A 20,565-nucleotide genomic window follows, 5' to 3' on the forward strand; every position below is an offset into this window, starting at 1 on the left:
TGAAAATGGTAGACATAGTTTGGGCAAAATTTCGCTCATTGCGCACAACCATCCTCATTTGATGGAGAAAGATAGAACAGTACATTTGAATGACAATTTCAGGACACCTTCTAAGCTGATTGGTGAAAGAATTGAGTTAAATGATAAAACTGAACATTTAGAACTAGAGAAATATGCTTGTTCTGATGCTTTATCACAATCAGGTAGTCTACACATTTTTACCATAGCTTTAAGAATGCAGTGGACAATATAGTAAATTGTGCGTGCTCAGATATATATGCGACTCAATATGAGTTTATAATTACATGTTTTAGGATTTCAGTACAAATTAGCAATATCAATTCAAAATGGAAATATTGTTGAAAATTGTCATATTATTACAGAGCCCCTAAGGCGCAATTGTAAACATATTTATTTATTATTTCATTTAAATGAAATAGATGAAAAAATTAATTCGTTTAAACGAAATAAACATAGGGTATTTCGTTTAAACGAAATAATAAATAAATACGTTTACAATTGCGCCTTAGGGGCTCCGTATATTATGGCCGTTGTTTGGCAAAATATATTTTTCATAGTTCATATGGGTAATAAATAAGATTTCATATTTAATATATAGTTATTATATTTTAGTATTATTGAAAGCTATTGAAGATTCTGTTCAAGATTTCTCGGTTTCTATGGAAGAAATAGCACAGGTAATCTTTATGTTGTTTTAATCTAAAAGATTATTTACAATTTTTAATTGGGCAACTGCAAAAGAAAAAAATTGAATGAGTGGTTGAAGTAACTGAAAGAGTAAAAATAAATTTATGATTAATGTTGCATTTAATTTACTCATTTCCGGTCCAATTACAGAATCTAAAAGAAGGTATAAAGATAAAGTTAACACAAAGAGAAGTTTTACAAAAAACAGGAGTAATATTTGTATTTAGGTGAGGTTTTATTCATTAAAATTTAAAGTATGATTTTAGCATTCTTTTATATGATTTATATATTTTTTAAAAATTTGTTTTGAATTTAATTTTTTCTTGCATTATATGCATTGTTTCTCCGAATTAAAACATAACATGTTCTTTCATTTGTGGAAAACTAACTAATTAATTAAGTAATGGTGATTACTACCACTCTTTATACTTGCAAGGAAGTTTGTTGTAGTATGTAATGTTTATTATATTAAAAGTATGTTAAGTCCTCAAAAATGCATTTTGACCAAAATTTAACAAATAGCAGATCAATTTTAATTATCATTTCAGATGCAAGATCAATCTAAGCGCTGATTTTTTGGATACTCCTGATTTTTATTGGGAAAGAGATAATTTAGAATCAATTTATCAGAGTATATATAGTCATTTATTAATTGGTAAACGAACTAGGGTAAGTATTTTTATAGATATAATTCAGTTGTCACCTTTAGTGACAATTTTTATACATCCAGTTGATGGAAAAGCCATACAGTTAACGTTAAAAACACTGCAATGGCCTGTCGCTGCCTATAGCCAAGTCTTTATATGTGGTCTTCATGCTTAAATGTTTTCTTAGTTTCAAATATTTAATTTTTTTCAGATATTAAATGAACGAATAGAATTATGTAGTGATTTAACACATTTAATACATAATAAATTAACAGATAAAACTCATATTAAATTAGAGAAATATATTATAGCCTTAATTTTAATAGAGGTAATGTACACTTTTTTATTTCTTGAATTTTTTATGATGGAAAATTAAATCTGGGATTGATTCTATTTAGAAATTCTGTTTAATATTTCAAAAACTCATCTGATGCCATTGACATATGGTTGGAAAACTTGATGCATGCTAAGAACAACTTTATAAGGAATACACCTCACTGAATCATGAATTCACAGCAAAAGACATAATTTTTTGATCTGTTATTTTCATTGTAGGTTGTGTTTGAAATAGTTCATGCTGCAATCAGGTGGTCTTCCTGAGATAGAATAGTCTACTGTATAGATTTATTAACTAGCAACGATATTAACATCTATCTAGTCTTTAAATGTTTGAATGATTTTAATTTGAATGATCATTATATAGTGACTCATGTTTCTCGTGTGATTGAGGGTAATAGATTGTGTTCCAGCTCCAAAACAAACCCCAGAAACTGTGACTATATCTACTCTCATAGTATCAACAATATATGGGTTTTGGTTGATATCAGTAATACTTCATTTGTTTATAAATCCTTTATTTAAAAAAATCCTTTATAAAATTGGCACATACTGTCACTAATCAATTCCAATATCAACTTAAAATCATTAGAAATCGAACCACAGTAGCAAAAGACATTGTAATCCAGTGTTTCAACATTTCTTTACATGTATTTGTCCTCATCTGTTGCATAAAATGAGGAATATGATGTAAGATAGTGGTTTTATCTCAAAATGTTCTCATAATGGTGGACCAATGAACAGAGTGAAACTTCATTCTCTGTAATGAGAGCATTTGACAAATATGAATGACTGGCCCATTAAAAAGATTTCAAACAGCATTTCACTTGATATTCCATATTTTGATATTGTCAAAAATGAATTTTGTTATTAGAACACAGGTCAATCCCAAGGCACTTTCAGATAATTTCTGGCCAACAGACTTGGCTCAGAGTCAGCTCATACATAAGAAAAAAGGTTTAATCTTCATTATACATTGTGTTTATTTATATTCACTTTAATAACAACATAAACAAATAAAGCAATAATAATAATAATAATAATCAGCACTTGTTGGCTTTTATATTATAAATTTAATTTTTTAATCTGTACACTCCAGTGTAAATATAACTATTACTAAAAATCATAAACATAAATATTGTCAAATCATGAACATAAATATTGTCAAAATCACTCATAAATTATTAATAATACATAACACTTTTGGTGTATCAGTAACACTGATAACAGATGAATTCAGAACATAAACACAAACAGTCTGTTTTAATTTTTGGTAAAATCGTGTCCATTTCTGTTTAATCTACCTAAAATTATAGTAGACTGCTTGTGTTTATGATGTGAATCAGAACTGGATGTGAACAAATATTCAAGGTTACAATTGAGTACCTTGCTTCAAGATCAAGTACTATACATAAAGAACAACTTTGCAACAGCTTTGTATCTGTAAACTAAAAGAGGATTAAATTACTAATTATGTTCACTAACTTCAGAGCATAACTCTGATTTGTGTTTTTCACATAAATTATCTTAACAAAACAATATTTTCATGTAGCAAACTATTCTCTGGCAATATTTAGACTCACCAATGCCAACCTGTGCCAGTTTAAATGCCAAAATTCATTTCACTAAAAACTTTTACCCTTTCAATTACCAAAATTACATTCAAGGAGTAGAAACTTTTTACTCCTTACTATCATACTAAAATAAGAAAAGACTTGACATATCAATTGGCCAATGGAAAATGTATTTAAATGCACAGTAAGGTCAGATTCAAAACAGAAAGAGCCCAGTTTGTCTCTGGTTATTTAAAGTACTAATGAACACAATATAAGTCTGCTTGTATAATTTCAAATGCTATACATTTCTTACTTCAAAATAAAGTAAACTGTTTCTGTTATTGACTTAAAGCATATACAGAATTCACTGATATCTTTGTCTGCTTTTCCTCATATATTTTAGCATTCTATTACACAAATAAATATAACATTATGTGTTTTCATATACAGCTGAACTATATTATCAATAGTGAAAACAGTGAATTGTTTTAAATATATATATTATTATCACGGACAATATTAAAAGCAACAAATATCACAAGTTTATTTATTAGTCTTTCTTATGGAATTCAATAGAATCATTAATCTCTCTAGAATCTAGATCCATATTACACATTACCCACTTAATGGATCTTCTCTACAATTGATAGCATAGCGTAATCGTTCAGCCATGATCTCCTGACTGCTGTATTGGGGTAATTTAATCATAAACATACAAGTTTCAACTCGTATATACCTTTTATCTGCTGGACCTGTAACAGAGAAAGTTCATGTGTTTACAATTCTTTCCCAGTCTCCTCTAAGTTAAAGAATTAAGCTTCACTTGTACAAATACTGTAGTAGATGTTTTTTTTGTAGCAGGGTAACTATCTCTCCTTCTGTGACATCTTTTGACACTTTTCTTGTGAATGATTTCATTGCATTATGGAAAATACAGTCAATCAGAGTCCTCAAATAAAAGCATAGCAATATTGTTTACAATATTTCTATCAAGATCTTTGATTGGCTGTGTTTGCTAGCTTTCCATCCAACAATACGCTGCATTGACAAATTCTAACTGTGCAAAGAAAGACAGTATTAGACAAAATTTGTAATAGCTGGAAATTGTGAACAAATAAATTCCTAATTTATTTATCTCTATTCTCTATATATCAAAATTATCAAAGCAATGATTCATTTTTTATAACCAAAACCTAATAGATAATAAATAAGGAAAGACTGTAAAAACCAACCCCTACCTGATCCATCTGGTGGAGCTATTTTCATAGGATATGGTGGTACATGAGCAGACTCAGATCCACCATCTTGACAAGGACAAGTCTGAGGTATTCTCTCCTGATTACAAGCAAATTTAATAAACTTGGCTAATTCTTCTTCAGTAAAATTTTCTAGAGTTTCCCAGAAGTATTCTATATGAGAATCAGTTTCTGTCAGTCCTATCTGATACATGGTGTGCATCTATAAAGGAAGAAAACAAATTTAAGATTAGCACGAAAAAGAAAATTAAAAAACTACATTGTTCTGTGGGCATTTTAAGTTGTAAACTTGTCTAGACATCCATTACAACATTAAAGGCATTTATGAGTTCTGTTTGTTCAGGGTTTCATGGAATCAACTAGAAATTCAATAAAACAAATTAGAACAGTTTCATGAATGAAAAGCCGGTCTAAACAGAATTCAAATTTGTATTTTTGAATATAACATATCTGATTCTGTACCATTCTATTGACGCTAGAATTTAAACAACAGAAACCTCAGAACTCAGCAATCAAGTGCCACCAAAGAGTCATTATTTAAGAACTTTCGATGAAAACCACTATGCTTTATGAATTTGATATGAAATTACCTTCAAAAACTGAAGATTGACACTAGGTAATCCACACATTCTAATTTCTAAATCAGCTGATGTATAGAGATTTAATAGTTGTATAGGTATAATAGAGGCTAGACCAATTTTTACACATTCCATTCTATTCATATTGAATAATTCTCTTAATCTTAATTTACATATAGCTTCTATATAGCTCTGTCTATTATTCCAACTGAAATATACAATCATAGCAAACATTTTATACAACAATGAAAACACAATCTATACAAGGGTAAATAATATACAATGATTAAAACTAAATGTACAATGATTAAAAATCCTGATTGGGAAAGAAAGAACTACTTAAGCCATTGCTTTAAATGTTAAAGTTCTGACTTAAATTCAGATTATCAGGTGATCCAATTAGATATATATAACTGAAAAATAAACAGCCATATCAAACAATCTTACCTAACAGGTATATTATGACCATCAGGTATCAATTCAACATCTTCCCCTAATAATGATGAGTAGACAAATCTAGGATAGACATCACTACATAGAGCTTGTAATTCACCTTCAGTTTCAACCTACAATAACCCAATCATATTTATAAATAAGTATATTATTTACCTATTAGTATACTATCAACCTATTACATAGGTTGATAGTATAGGCAGATTACATTGATTTTTTTCAACTCAATTGTTAAAATTTTGTGGATACCGGTAGGATCGATTTAAATGATTCAAATTATCAGTCAAATAATAGTGATGGTGCCTTAGTGATGGTGGAATTGCAAAAACAACAGACATCTTACTAAAAGTTGGATTGTGGTATATCTAGGCTATCAGTGTCCCTGATACACATAAAAAGTTTAAAAGCTCTCTTCAATCCATTTAGGCAAAAAATTATTGAGCATTTCAAATAAGTAAGCACTTCAATGATAAAACATGTACATACCATTTCTATCTTTTTAATATAATTATATGTTAAAATATCAGCCTCTTGTATATCAGAGATAGGATCTATCATTGTTGATGTTAAACATTTCCAGAATGATGTTACAATATCTAATTCTAAAGGAATATCAGCTCTCATTGTTACTCCCAGAATCTGAAAAAATAATACCGGTATACCAAATTTCACAACAAACACGCACTATAGACTATAACTATGATATGCCCAACAAGAAGTAAAATTTTCAAATGAGAAATATTGGATATATAAATAATAATAGAAAATTTTAATCAATGTTAATGTTCAGTGTCTTAAAAGGTCACTTTACTTCAAAGACTAATAAGTGCAGATATCAAAAAAGAAGTTCGAAATACATAGTCAAAAACAAGTCTGTGGTTATGACATAAGCTTATGGACAATGACAACTTTTTGAAAACAGGTTTACCAAGACAGCACAGGAACTATTATTGCAGGACTCCACGATAAGTATTGAACAAAGTTTGATTTTTCATTTAGACATGACTTGAAAGCACAGTCAAATCCACAGTCCCCTACAGCAAAGGGCTGAATAAAAATATTTACTCACCTGACCAAAAAACTGGAGTAATTTTTCTTCGGAATATGTCATCTGACCAGGTTTCAGAAAGCACTTGCCTCTGTTAATACCAGATGATGAACTAGGACATGGTACCAGGAATGATAGGGATGAACTTTGTATTTCTTTTGCTATCTGACCCAAGAAATGTCTGAATGATCCACCTGTAACATATGGATGGAAACTTGCTTTAAACAATTGTTTCAAAATAGCAATCTAAAACAGATTTCTTAGACTTTCATCTGGAAAGTGAGCAAGGTGTCAACAGATAACATGTCTACAAAGCTAGATAACGCCTTGACAACTTATAAAAAACATGACTCATTTTGAACCAAGATTTTGTATTGTAAATGGAATTACCACCCTGGAAAATAATGGTATACTTACTATTACCATGTACCTCCTCTCCAGTAAGCCTAACATTAAAAGCGTATGTAGGATCTCCACCACTAGCCAATCTTACACATAGTCTACTAGAGGGTATATTTGATAACTGTCTATAGGCTTGACAATATACCGAGGAAAAACTTGTCTTCTTTTCTCCTGGATTAAAAAATTCAAATGATAATGTTAAAAGGAAAAATATATTGTCTGTCTACAATTAAAACTTCAATTTATGAGTATTCTCATAGATAACCTTTTTCCCATGACATTACCATCTCATTCTTGCTATAAAGTTCAGAGTCACTCAAAGATTTCTAAAAGAGAGTAATGACTTACCTCCAATGGTCTCTAAAGGATCTAAAGTGATTTCCGGAGCAGCTTGATCAGGTTTTCTCAATGCTGTAGCATTTAATATTCTATTTACTAGGTTATTTTTCATATCATAAAATATAAGATTCCGTATTTTGGAGATAGCTTTAGCTGTACTGCGACTAAATGTGATGTTAGAACGTAATTCTATGAGTGGTAAAAAGAATGTCTCTAATGATCTATTTAGATTCTGTAGTATGGCAAATCTTAATCGAATACTTTCTAATGGAATACCTGTAATAAAATAACATTTCCGTAAGCTGGTAAACCTCAAGTCAAACCTTAAAATTCAGCATCATTGCTAAATATCATTTTCTTGTTCAAGTCCCAAGCATGCTAAAATTTCTGGAACAAAAATGTGTCTCTGCAACTGGTTTTGAAACATGGATCCTTTTTGGTGTGTCCATGTTATTGGACAACCATATTCAACATCTCTGTGGAAAAGAAGAGGGCTGTAGTTTTTTTGGCTAGAGTGCCTGATGACTGGACCGAATTTGCTTCCATGCAAAATATAGATGTAAAATTCTTTATTTTAGATACAAACTCAAATACCTTGTAGTCTGACAAATTTATCACCAGCCAAATCAGCATCAGATAATATAATTTCATGTGGATGTAATCGTGATGAGCCGACAGCTAATTGTCTTGTTAATTGATTAACATAATTAACTAATGATGTATCCGTCTCTATCGACCACTGTTTAGAGAACTGTTGAGCTTGATTAATATCACTACAACAACATCTAGCAATAAAAATAAAATTATTATAGACAAAAGTAAGCTTAGAAATCATACAAGGTAATATAGTCTCAGCCAGTAATCATGATCTGTCTCTGCATTGATTCCGAAGTTCTTTTATCACCTCTGAATTAAGTAGGAGGCATCCCTAAATTCAGAAAGCTATTGTCATATTGATATAGAGGTAAAGCATCACTCTTGCACAAATTGCCCATGGAGAGCTCCATTCGAGCAAGGCCGGATGGGTCCTACAGCAAAGTTCCTCCTCCATTGTCCTTACTTAAGATACATAATATGATAAAACATCCACAGTATTTGTAGTTATTTGAAATTTTTGAAAAATCGTATGAAATGAATGACAATCCATGAAGTCATCCGATCAAATTGGAATCATAATATATCTGATAATGTGACTGCTACATTAACTCTTTAGATACTACTATCTATGAGATTCTAATAAAATGACTTAAAGATAATACCTGTTAAAAGAGAAGTCAAAACCAGAAGTTAACAATGCCCTCCATACACCACGGATATCTTGATGACCTGTCTCTATTATATATTGTAAAAATCCATCTAATGTTAATGATTTTCCTTCACCTTTACTACCAACCTGTCAATTTAAACTTAAATTTATAACAGACACATTTCAGATGCCAAGGAAATCAGAAGTAAAAGTTTTACTACTATGTATATTGAAATGACAGGACAGTGGCCTTCATTCTGCTATCTTTTTTCAATTTTGACCATCAAAGAATCTTACCAGACGATAGAACAAGCGTCCTTAGCTTTCTCTTGACAAATAAAAAGTATAAAGACTCTGTAAGGCAACCTATTGGATCTGGGTACAAACATGGAGCATAGAATATCCTTTCCCTCAACTAACAAGTTGACATCAAACCCTTGAACTCAAAGCTAATATATATTATTAATTAACTCTGAAGTTCATGCAATCAGTAAAACTATAGAATCTGTATAAGCATCATGAATTGAAAAATTAGGTTCAATTGAATCCTCTATTAATAAAAAATTTTACTCAGTAGTACTATTTGTATCTTTTCATGTTTGCTTAAAATTTAGTTTATTATCACAAAATGAAGTACTTACTGGCTTAGATAGCTTGGTTTCTTTAGAAGCTGATGGTAGATCTTTAGAAGAAGTGGATTCTTTAGATAAAGATTCTTTTGATGTAGCTGCTTCCTTAGTGGATTTCTCTGGTAAATCTTTTCCTTTTACTTTTAATTTAATTGGAGTTCTGAAATTCCAAAAAGACAAAAGCACAATGAATCAATTTCTCATTGTTCTTTCTTAACCATCTGGGCAAGCAATGCTTAGAACATAGGATACCATATACTACAGCCTAATAGATGATGATCAAACCACCCAGTGCTCCAATATCAAAACATTTGTTCTACTGATTTCTACATTTCTACTGAATGGCGTGCCATATCAATATGGTAATTACATTGGGACAAAATGTTCTTTTCCAAATGTGCTGTATAGAAGTTAGTATTACTGGAAAAATAACCAAACACAATTAACTTACTTTTCAAATCCTAGCACAACCTTTTCTTTTGATGCTCTGGGAGATTTCTTAGCTGGTCTTCCTTTTCCATTTTGAACTGTAGGTGATTGGCTAAAATCAAAGAATTTGACTGTGAATGATAATCAAACACAATAAGGTATATCCAGAAAGTCAATTCAAAATGTTATAATTAAAAGGCTGAACTAGTATGGATGTAAATACATTTTATTCTTAATTCCTTAACAACTGCAATAGCAGCACAGAACAGGGAGCAAAACTGTAATCCAGCTTATCAGATCCTCTAATAATCATCTATAAGGACAGGTATTTACAAAGATGTTCCTATCATCAATCAAACTGATTTTAAGCATGCAGATGTAAAAGGTTAAAATTTCATAACTGCTATGAGATTAAGTTGTCAAATAAATTGGCAAAATATTTTGAAATGGAGCTTAATAAAAATCTTTATTATGTTTAGATTTTCTGAGAAAGGAGGGATTGGTAAATAGAATTACCTTTCTTTATCAGGTGTTCTAACAGTACCATACTGTAATAATATATGTGTCACTAACTCAGCAAGAGGTTTCTTGGCTGGTCTTAAAGAGTTCAAAAATATATATAACATATTGTCATGTGTATTCTTTAATATGTGTTCTTTTTCCAAGGTGATAACTCCAGAACGGGAGTCAATAATTCCAGTTTGTTGGGCCACAAAATAACAACTGTGAAAAATATCAGTCAATGCTCTCACTGCACCTTCTTGGAGCTGAATTAAAGCATCACAGTAAAGTCTGGAGGAAAGATAGCTATCCAAAGCAACATTGCCACTTTCATTTTCAGCTAATAAAGTGGAATTGACAGTTGAAATGGATAAAACTTCATCTGGAATGTCAATCATTCCTTCATCATCACTATTTAGTCCAATCACAATTGGTTTACATTTATATAATGCCTTTTTAACAGCTTCTACTTTCGCTTTAGCCGGCAGAGACAGAACAGCAAATCCTTTCGAACAAGGAGGCGGTGGTTTGCTTGGACCCTCATCAGGTTTATCTGGAACTGGTGCATCAAATTTAGGGAGGAACAAACCATCTTTGTCAAGTCCTCCATGAACACTACAAACCTTATACACAGCTTGTTTGATTTTATCAATTGGAACATGATCTGGGATACCAGTTAAAATCAGCAGACGTGAAAAGGCTGATGGTATCATCAACATTTTATATGCTTCGGATACAGCCTCAGACCAAACACGATCATTATTTTCTTCACTAAATGCCAGTCCTCTTAACAAACTATTTATATTGTGTGCACGATCCAACCACGATGAGTCCTCACTTTTCAAGCTTGATACACTAGATAATTTACTAGATGGAGAAGTGGACAGACTATCTGTACTTGTAGAAGCAACAGAGAGACTACTTGAAGCTGCGTTTGATTCTGTTGCTGTTGATGAATCACTTTCACTGACTCTTGGACTAACAGAACTGGAACTTTTCCTTAAGGATGTTGATGATCTTTCTCTTTCTCTTTTGGTCTTTAATTTCTTCTTTTTAGCAATTGCACCACTACTTGGTGGACTGAGAGAAACCTCTGGTGCACTAGCTCCTTCTGATTTCTCACTATTGCTCACATTCACTTCAGCTATAGCAAGATTAACCTCCATTAATGCATGGAAATAGGTTGAAAAACGTCCAGCGTCTGCAACACCTATTCCTGTACCAAGACCACATAATGTAGGCTTGATTGGCCAGTCCTTTACTTCATCATCAAACAACTTTTTCAATTCAATAGGCAGATTTGTCAACAGGCCCTGTAGTGGACTGAATCTTCTATTTACATGATTCAAACCATTACCTTGACCACCAGCACTAAAGTCAAGAATCCTGAAAGCTTGAGCCAAAAGATGGAACACAAATTCTTTGATAAGTGAAGGTATATCTGTTCTCCAAATGTAACTACAGACCTGTTCAATAACCACACCAAATATGGCTGGAGTGATAGTGATATTGTCCAAACTCCACAAACTAGGTTGCTGTTCCATTTTCAACAAGTTCTTTTCTGGTGGGAATTCACCACGATGAAGCTCACAACCTTTCATGCCACAACCAAAATTCTCAGTTAACAGAGTTTCTAAGTAAGCAACAGCTGTCAGGAATTGTAGCGGAAGAGCATGAATGGTTAAAATGATTCCTGGAGGTGGAGCTACACCAGCACGAACATTAACTCGATCACCTGGTATAATGGCAGGACCATATTGATCATCCTGGTTACTAGAGGAAGTGACATCTGCAGGATAACTGACCGCTATCTGTCTTACTGGTTCTCCTGTCTTCTTCACTCTTCTACCAGTATAGGTACTGATTCTAGCCCAAGGTGATTTGTATGGTGATGAACTGCAATGTAAAATATAGAATAAAATAAGATTTTTTTTTTAGTATAATTAATTCAAATTGAGTGATTTAAGCTTTAACCTGTATCTTCTTCAAATCATGGTTTCTGTGAAATTGGCAGATGACTATAATCCTTTCAGAAAGTCTAAATAAAATCTGCAATCATAAGTAACAAAACACTACTTACTCTTTCTTTGCAGCTTTAGGATCAGTTTTACAAGAGACAACAAGGCAAGCTGCACCTGGAAATTCTACATCTCTGTTGACGGTAATATTTTTGACTGGAAATTCCATGCATGGAAACATCTCTGGAGCATTCTGAAATAGCATGATATCAACTTTAAGAACATCTCTATATGTCTTGACCTAACTTAAAAAATTTTGCACAAATCTTTGCTGATGTTTGAATTTTTGGTAATAAATTTACTTACCGGTAAACAAGAGCAAATCTGATTGGTCAACTCTAATAAGTAATCTTCCCCTTGATTGGCTGCTCGAGATATAGCTATAGCCAACTCCCTTTGCAGTCGTTTACCATTTGAAAATACCACATTGGCCAATGAACAAGACATGATCTCCATACTCTTGTCACTGACACCTGTCAATCCACAGGGTGTTTGAATGATACCAGTCGATGTAGGAGGGGCCAATAATTCACTAGCCAATAACTGAATGTTTTCTATGTCTAATTGTTGTAAGACTGCAGCACAAGATTCCTGTGGAGAGTTATCATCAGTGATCTCCATTCCTGGTGAATTACAATGGTCTATGAGATAGAGAAATGCTGTACGCAAGTAATGTTTCATCAGGTTGTTTTCGCGACTAATGAGTTCTCTGAAAAAATTAAAAACCTTATTGAGAATTCTATATTACTATTCTTTTAACTGTACAGTATATGATGAATGAGGTTTATACTCAACATTATTCATTGCAAAGAACACTGCATCAAAGGTTATTTCGTTAAGCAACCGTTTAGTGCTGAATCACTTAAAATTGGCCACTTAATGAAGGATTGAGATGTACAGTGATATTCTAAGGCATATCTAGTACTTGAGAGAAAAGTTTCCAATAGTCCAGATAATTACTTTATGATCATTATCAAGAAATAGATAACACCCTTTTCAAGATAATTTAGTTAAAATTCTTATGAAGAAACTATCATGAAATTACCAGTAAAGCACAAGGCTAAAATCTAAATCTTACCCATGAATATGTGTATTTGATGTATCTAATGTTTGTCCACCAGATATGGAGGCTTTACGTAGACTTTGAGGTGGTTTTTCTAAACTTTGTATTGGATACCAGAATCTAACTAATACACCTTCACTTCTTAAATATGTTTCTACTTGAACCAATTCATTTGGCTGAAAAAACAACAATAACCATTTACTTTTTATTTTTCTGTTTTTTTCTTTATGGCTAATAATGACTCAAATTCATGGTTTCCATGTCAGCCCATAATTCATATTCAATTTGCTTGTATCATGTTGTGGGACAAAAAAGGTTTTATTTATCTCTTATCTTTTATTATCTATTAGTGATCTCTTCAGACTTTAGCTGTATGGAAAAATTCTTTTTATGAATGGGCACAAAATATGCCATTGAATATCTGATACTTACAGCATCGATCTCTAGAACAGTTCCAGTGGCACCAAAAGTCTTCAACATAGATCTTACAGCAAATTTCGGTAGAGCTGTTGATAGTGAGAGATGTGGGCGTATAATAACTGTTGTTCCTTTCTTTACACGTTCTATAGTAAATTTAGCTAAATCTTCTTTAATATCATCTATAGTAGGAAGGTGAAGGTCACGTGGTATTCCACCATTTTCTTCATACAGAAACTCTACTGTCTGTCTTGCTATATCAGTCATTCCTACAAGTATTGAAGAATTGGTACATAAAATGCAAAATATCAAATTTTTATAATAAAATAAGCCTTAGAAAGTTTTTAATTGGGGGTCACTGTTTCCCATCCAGGCATTCTTGTCTATGCATGCCAACTTTGCTATTTTTTTTCTAATCACTTTCCAAAAACTTCAACTTACCTAATTGAAGAGCCCCTCTAATCTGTTCTAAACCATCTTTTCTTTCAGCCTCATTCCTGAATCGACGTCTAATGATTGGAAAAACTTTCTGTTCCCAAGCTTTTACTAATAATGCATAATGGTCTTCAACTGGCATATCCATAGGTTCTTCATCAGACTGGTCATCTTGGACAACCTGACTACTAGTCCCAATTGGTCCAGTATGTAATAAATTACTATAGCTATCAACTACTTTATATTGGAGGCATGTATCAGTGGAATAATCTACAACACAAAAAAGTTAAATTCTAATTCCTGGCAGAGTCATAAACATGCCATCAGACAAAAACTGTTGCAAAAAACAAAGTCCAGAGTCAATGTGTAATTCAAGAAAAAACAAACCATTAATTGGGGGAGGTATGGTAGCTGTTTTGACTGAAACACCTTCTTGTGTCAGTAGTTCTTCAGCATCTAAACTCACACCACTACTGGTATTGGTCATTCCTTCTTCTTCTGTATCAGAGTTAGGATGAAATGGTAAGTGACAGAAGGACTCCCTAATCTCACGAGTTAAATCACTAGCAGCTTCAGCAGCATCTCTATGTTCTTGACCTTCAGCATAGGCAAATGGCTGTGCCCCAAAGTTTGCCTGAACTCTACAATTCTGTGAAAAAAGAAAGCAATTAAAAAAAAATCAAAAGATTAATACATTTGTGCTAAAATTATTGGTGTAAGACAAAAATGCTGGTTATTCTAATTTATAAGGCCACAAATTGGCAAAAAGTGTAAGCTCTTTCTCATCTTTTCTAGTCTTAGTAGTTTCTCTCTGGTAATGTGTCATGTACTTACCTTTTTCTGTATATGAATAACTGGGAACATCCCACCAGAAACATCATCAATAGTGTTGGGTAATTTGTGACCATTAAAGGTAAAGAATACACGACCTTTAGGTGTGTCATTTAAGGACCCGGAGCGTTCCCATCCAATACCTGCTACATCTCCTACTCCTAGAGTAATATCCATACGGACACTTCTCCATTGTAATAAACTGGCTCCATTATAGTGTACTGCTTTGCCATTGCTGTAATAAATATCAAGCATGTTATAGGAGTGAATGAACTTTTGAAACGTATCTATTGATATAAATTGGCTTAGCCGTCTCGTTTTTGCTAGTTAAAATAAACTTTGAATTTGATTAATGATTGAGGCTTATGTGTTTTTTAAGTATTTTTTTTTTTCATTCACAAATTTTAGATAAACATTGGTGGTTAAAATGGTAACACTTACTTCAAGAGTAAACATGATCCAATAGGGTTGGTCCAAGCTCCATCTTTTTTCTCTGCTGCTGGTGCAAAACCAAACGACACCATGACACCACTATCATCTTGACTATCTCCTAATGACGAGATCTTAATTTCCCAATAGAATGAAGGAGCCTGAAAATATACAAGAAGTTTATGCAAAATTGTCATTAAGAGACAAGCTAGATTTGTTTGTACTGCTGCTTATGATAGACTGTAAACTGTCTAATGATCATTTTATCCCATTCAGAGAGCATGTATTTGGTTCGGATTAGATCATAGCAAACTATTGTGGGACTAGGACTGCCATAAATGAAGATTGACCATTCATCTAATGTGTGTTCTTACCTGTGTAGGCATGGGTTGGTTAGCATATATCATAGTACCTCTAGGTAAACCACTACTAGCACTAGGATCACCTAGAAATGTTACAGCTGTTAGACCAGAAGAGAATAGACAAGCTCTAGCTGGTGGAAAATTACAACTGGCATTCCATACCATTTCTTTAACCTGGGAGAAAAATTTCAAACATTGTCTTATAAAATATCAACACTTTGAACATTGGTAAATGCAATAAAATGACATATACCCTGAACTCAAACAATGACTAATAGGGTATGGCGTGAAGTTACTTGGTATCTTTGCAACATGCTTCATTGGCCACTGTTCTTAAAATTTTATCATGTGGCTGCGGGCAGATAGAGTAACCCCTAGTGTTGAAAGGATTAAATACAATCCTGCTTATAAAATCGACAGGGCATCTATTTCTTTTACCATCTGAAGGCATAATGTATTACTTACAGGTTTAGTGTTATTTTTACAGGGTGGTGGAGGAGGTTTAGCACAATCACTATATAACATCCTTAATCTTTCTACATGGGATTCAATCACTGGTTTACGACTTCCCTTGCTACATTCTTTAGCTATTGACTTCATGATATTAATAGAGGATCCACATCTTTCACTAAACTCTCTAGCAAAGTCTAGATTCTGTAGATATTGAGCTAACACCATACATGCTCTAGTTTTAATTTCTGCTATGACACGACAAGTTTGGTTGCTTAGACTGTTACCATCTCCTATGACTGGTAATGATGCTTGTAAATAAGACTGATCAGAATCTTGTGTATCTAGTAATGCTTGTACTGCTGAAAGTACTGTTTCACTCATTTCATGTTGATGCTTTAAAAATGTCTGCCAAGAAAAATTAGAATTTTAAATTAAATTATATGCATGGAAAAATCCATCATCAGGACAGCTTAGAGACACAGGTAAAAGTTTCTATATTTGGACTGTCAAGAGGTTTACTGAAGGGAACATTTGTACTTTTCACGGGAAAACTTAAGAACCATTTCTAACATGGCATTAGGTGTTCTTGAAGCGAAAGCATGTATTAACTGAATTTTTCTTGAAGATAACAGAACACAAACCTTATTTCTGAGAGGCTGTAGTCTGGAGACAGGAATTTCTATCAAATCACCAAATCTAGGAGCTGGATTATCAGATTTCTCATTATCAAGATGTACTATAGCTATATCAGTCTGATCAGATAGAGTTACCACATTACCAGTACTTCCTTCAATACCTTCTCCTATCACCTGCATTACAGATAAATTCAAAAATGAAAATCAGTTTTAGAATCAAGTTACTGTATTTATAAGGACCATGTGTTGACTGGCCTGTATTTATCATCTGCTATATTTACCTACAGTTTTTCCAAACAATTTTTCTATTTGAAAGAATAACAAATAACTTGAAAATCAAGATAAATTGAACTCTAGTGACTTTTACTGATAACAGCAATTTTGTTAATTTGCATACAATTTTTTTTAGTTCTATTCCCAAAATAAACAAGGGTAGCTGAAATCAAGTTCTTTTTCCTTTAAAAATATCAAATCTAACAGCATTACCTCTACTTGACAGCCTGGTTTTATCAGTTCTCTGAATCCACCCAAAGCACATAATGCTGCATTTGCTAACTTAGACATGGTCATTAACTGTCTGGTATGACAACGTGGTGATCCCAGTCCATCGATAGATGTCATTAATAAAGGTAAACATGATACAGAGTTCATCAAAACCTACAAATATGCCATTAAAATCATGTGAAATATGACAAAATCTATGCGTTGTGTGGTTTGTATGATAGATTGTTAGACAAGATAGCATACGCCCACAACAAAAATGTTTTCTTTTGCTTTTGATTGGTCATTTGATATAGCAAGAGATAAAACTCATGAATAATATAATACTTTTGACTTTCATATAAACAGGTTGTTTTAATTTCACCACTTTGGTGATCTATTGTATCATGTATTTATAGTTAACAAGGTCTGACTTAAATGATTGTGTGAACATGTAAACCACATTTCTGCAATTAAACTCTAAATATGCCAACAGCAATAACAAACAATTCAGAGAAATATTAATTTCAAAGCAATAGAGATTTCATCAATTTGCACATGCAAAATAAGAAAGGAATACAATTTTATATACCTGATTGGGAGAATTAATTAATGCCATGTATTGTGCAATTGCAAAGGAGAATTTTGACATGATAGCTGTGTTAGCCTTCTTTTTGATTTCCAACTGTCAAGGGATTTGTAATGTGCACAGCCTGTGGCACACAAGCTCAGTGTTTTTGTCCCATACAAGGAATAGACACTTTTTCTATGTCAGTGGATGACATCACTGACCGGGGGAAACCTGGTTTAAAAACACAAGAATACTCAACCTGTGCTTGGATTGACTTAAAGGTTAGAAATAATATGAAATGAATGGAGTTTTATAAAGATTATAGACTAAGCATCTAACTCACAGATCGAGCCACTATGGCTCCAAATTGCACATGCAATGATCAGATTTCTAGATGTGGGTATATATCAATATACATACTATTAATCAAGATGGAAAATGATGTGTTTTACCAAGTCAAAACCTATTTCATTAATTTTGAATATGGCCAAGATCTCATTAGTATATTTATATGCAATGTATAGCAAGTTTAATCAAAATTTGACCAAAAAACGGTAGACTTGGTTCATAAGACTATTTTCCAGGTCAAGGGCAACTAAATTTCATTTATCAAAATATTGTCATTTTAAATTTGATTGAGATCTTATCCACTTGCATACCAATTTTCAGGGCAACAACAGTACATGGCTGTATTATAACTACATCAAATGCAGTAGTTAAATATTGATTTTCACTACAGAAAGTTTGTGTCCTAAAAACATATCATAAATAATTTTTTATGCACGTTGGTTTGATTTATCAACTTCATAGTCTTAGATCTACTTACAAATATTGAGTTTCAACAGCAAAACTTTGAGACAGATCAGACTTCAGAACTTGTCAATCATATTGAAGTAGCATAAAAGTTAATTTTTTTCGAATCAATATTGAGTCAATGCATTATGTGGATACATAGTTAACTGGTGATAAACTGAGGTAGTTTGACAGGGTTCTGATGAATGGTATGAACCCTTCATTGTTATGCTATATATTTTGCATGGAATTGGATCTGTCAGTTGCATGAGTTATTCTAAAGAAGTATCAAGATTTTATAGACAGAATTCCAACTTTTGGTGAATAAAAACAACACAGTTCATATCTTTTTAATTCTAAAATACACAGATATAATGTTCATGAATTGTGTTTTCATGAAGGAATCCAACTAGGTTTCAGCATTTAGTCTTTTTCTCTATACCTTCAACTCAGCCTATTTCATATCCAAATGTCTGAAAGTAGAAATTAAAGTCGGTTATTTCCTAGCATTATATTAAGAGATTTAACAGTGGTCACTTGCTAATGTGGGGTGAAATTATATGATAACAATGGAAAATTTCCTTAAAGTACTCTGTACAAACATAAAGAATAAAACTGAAGGAAGGTATAAAATCAGGAATGTCATTTGATTTTCTGAAGCTTTAATTTTGCGACCGTAGGACAACATGACCACACCTACTCAGAACCGCCCTGCAGTAATAGTGGCCCCCTTCATGTACCACATGCTTGCCTTCAGCTGTCATGCTTGTCGCCGTCGCCTATCCAGTTTAGTAAAATATGGTATCACCAACTTTATAGCCTTCTGTCCGATGGAGAATTCGAATATAATTCAGACTGAAATATGTCCAGTTAAAGCCAATTAATTGTTTTTGACAACTCCTCTTAACTAAAGAAGTTGTATCTAAAAACAAATCCCTTGTTGAACTTGAAAATAGACTCATATTTGAAGTTGACACCAAGTTTAAAATACTGTCCACCTTTATAAATCTGATGAGTTTTAAACATTCATTCTTACATCTTATATGATACACAGCTCATCAGCCACAGTGGAGGATAAAACTTGAATTGGAAAGAGAAAATTTGGCCAGACTTCCCCTATAACCTAAAGAAGTCATCTTTACTCTTCAAACAAAATAGGATTTTCAGATTGGCTTATGTATAAAAACCTTCACACATTTAATGAAAAGTTCAACAAGCAGCATAAATAAACCCAATAGATTCTCAGATTCAAGCATTCCATTCCCTATCAAGTGACACGCTTCATAGTGATCATGATTTTTCACTCCTAATAAAGTGTAACAACCAAACCATAGTACCTTATTCTATTAGAATTATATCATTTCTTCAGCTTCATTCAATTCTTATAGCATCAGAACATTACTATTACTATCATTCCTTGTTCTTATATCATAACATTATCATCCTTATCATTCCTTGAACAACATTAATATTATTATCATTTCTCTAACTGTTCATATATCATAGCATTATTAATTTTATCATTCCTTGAACTGTTCTTATATCATAGCATTATTAATTTTATCATTCCTTGAACTGTTCATATATCATAGCATTATTAATTTCATCATTTCTCTAACTGTTCATATATCATAGCATTATTAATTTTATCATTCCTTGAACTGTTCTTATATCATAGCATTATTAATTTCATCATTCCTTGAACTGTTCATATATCATAGCATTATTAATTTCATCATTCCTTGAACTGTTCTTATATCATAGCATTATTAATTTCATCATTCCTTGAACTGTTCTTATATCATAGCATTATTAATTTTATCATTCCTTGAACTGTTCATATATCATAGCATTATTAATTTCATCATTCCTTGAACTGTTCTTATATCATAGCATTATTAATTTCACCATTCCTTGAACTGTTCATATATCATAGCATTATTAATTTCAT

The 20,565-nt window shown here is 32.3% G+C and overlaps 2 protein-coding genes across 2 annotated transcripts in view; one reads left to right on the top strand and one right to left on the bottom strand.

Moving 5' to 3' along the window:
* Positions 1–819: 819 nt before the first annotated feature.
* On the top strand, positions 820–1,731 carry LOTGIDRAFT_104367 (hypothetical protein; the record flags this gene model as incomplete). The annotated part of the gene is made up of 3 exons (XM_009053232.1): positions 820–935; positions 1,257–1,377; positions 1,567–1,731. The coding sequence occupies 3 exons, from the start codon at positions 820–822 to the stop codon at positions 1,729–1,731; spliced, it is 402 nt and encodes a 133-aa protein (XP_009051480.1).
* Positions 1,732–2,005: 274 nt separating this feature from the next.
* Positions 2,006–20,565, bottom strand: part of LOTGIDRAFT_228255 (hypothetical protein) — a gene marked incomplete at its 5' end in the record, with an annotated part of 41,771 nt that continues 23,211 nt past the window's right edge. Inside the window, 25 exons of the mRNA XM_009053233.1 lie at positions 2,006–3,999; positions 4,486–4,705; positions 5,094–5,289; positions 5,529–5,647; positions 6,021–6,173; positions 6,604–6,776; positions 7,000–7,155; positions 7,333–7,599; positions 7,918–8,108; positions 8,583–8,716; positions 9,211–9,358; positions 9,650–9,739; positions 10,144–12,024; positions 12,209–12,339; positions 12,453–12,855; positions 13,225–13,385; positions 13,642–13,895; positions 14,068–14,331; positions 14,449–14,710; positions 14,896–15,127; positions 15,334–15,482; positions 15,696–15,857; positions 16,149–16,541; positions 16,778–16,945; positions 17,258–17,428. Coding sequence (XP_009051481.1) covers positions 3,863–3,999; positions 4,486–4,705; positions 5,094–5,289; positions 5,529–5,647; positions 6,021–6,173; positions 6,604–6,776; positions 7,000–7,155; positions 7,333–7,599; positions 7,918–8,108; positions 8,583–8,716; positions 9,211–9,358; positions 9,650–9,739; positions 10,144–12,024; positions 12,209–12,339; positions 12,453–12,855; positions 13,225–13,385; positions 13,642–13,895; positions 14,068–14,331; positions 14,449–14,710; positions 14,896–15,127; positions 15,334–15,482; positions 15,696–15,857; positions 16,149–16,541; positions 16,778–16,945; positions 17,258–17,428 — 6,615 coding nt within the window. The 3' untranslated portion in view covers positions 2,006–3,862. The remainder of the gene's footprint in view (positions 4,000–4,485; positions 4,706–5,093; positions 5,290–5,528; positions 5,648–6,020; positions 6,174–6,603; positions 6,777–6,999; positions 7,156–7,332; positions 7,600–7,917; positions 8,109–8,582; positions 8,717–9,210; positions 9,359–9,649; positions 9,740–10,143; positions 12,025–12,208; positions 12,340–12,452; positions 12,856–13,224; positions 13,386–13,641; positions 13,896–14,067; positions 14,332–14,448; positions 14,711–14,895; positions 15,128–15,333; positions 15,483–15,695; positions 15,858–16,148; positions 16,542–16,777; positions 16,946–17,257; positions 17,429–20,565) is intronic.

The sequence above is a fragment of the Lottia gigantea genome (genome assembly GCF_000327385.1).
Source record: "Lottia gigantea unplaced genomic scaffold LOTGIsca_2, whole genome shotgun sequence".
NCBI classification, from domain to species: domain Eukaryota; kingdom Metazoa; phylum Mollusca; class Gastropoda; family Lottiidae; genus Lottia; species Lottia gigantea.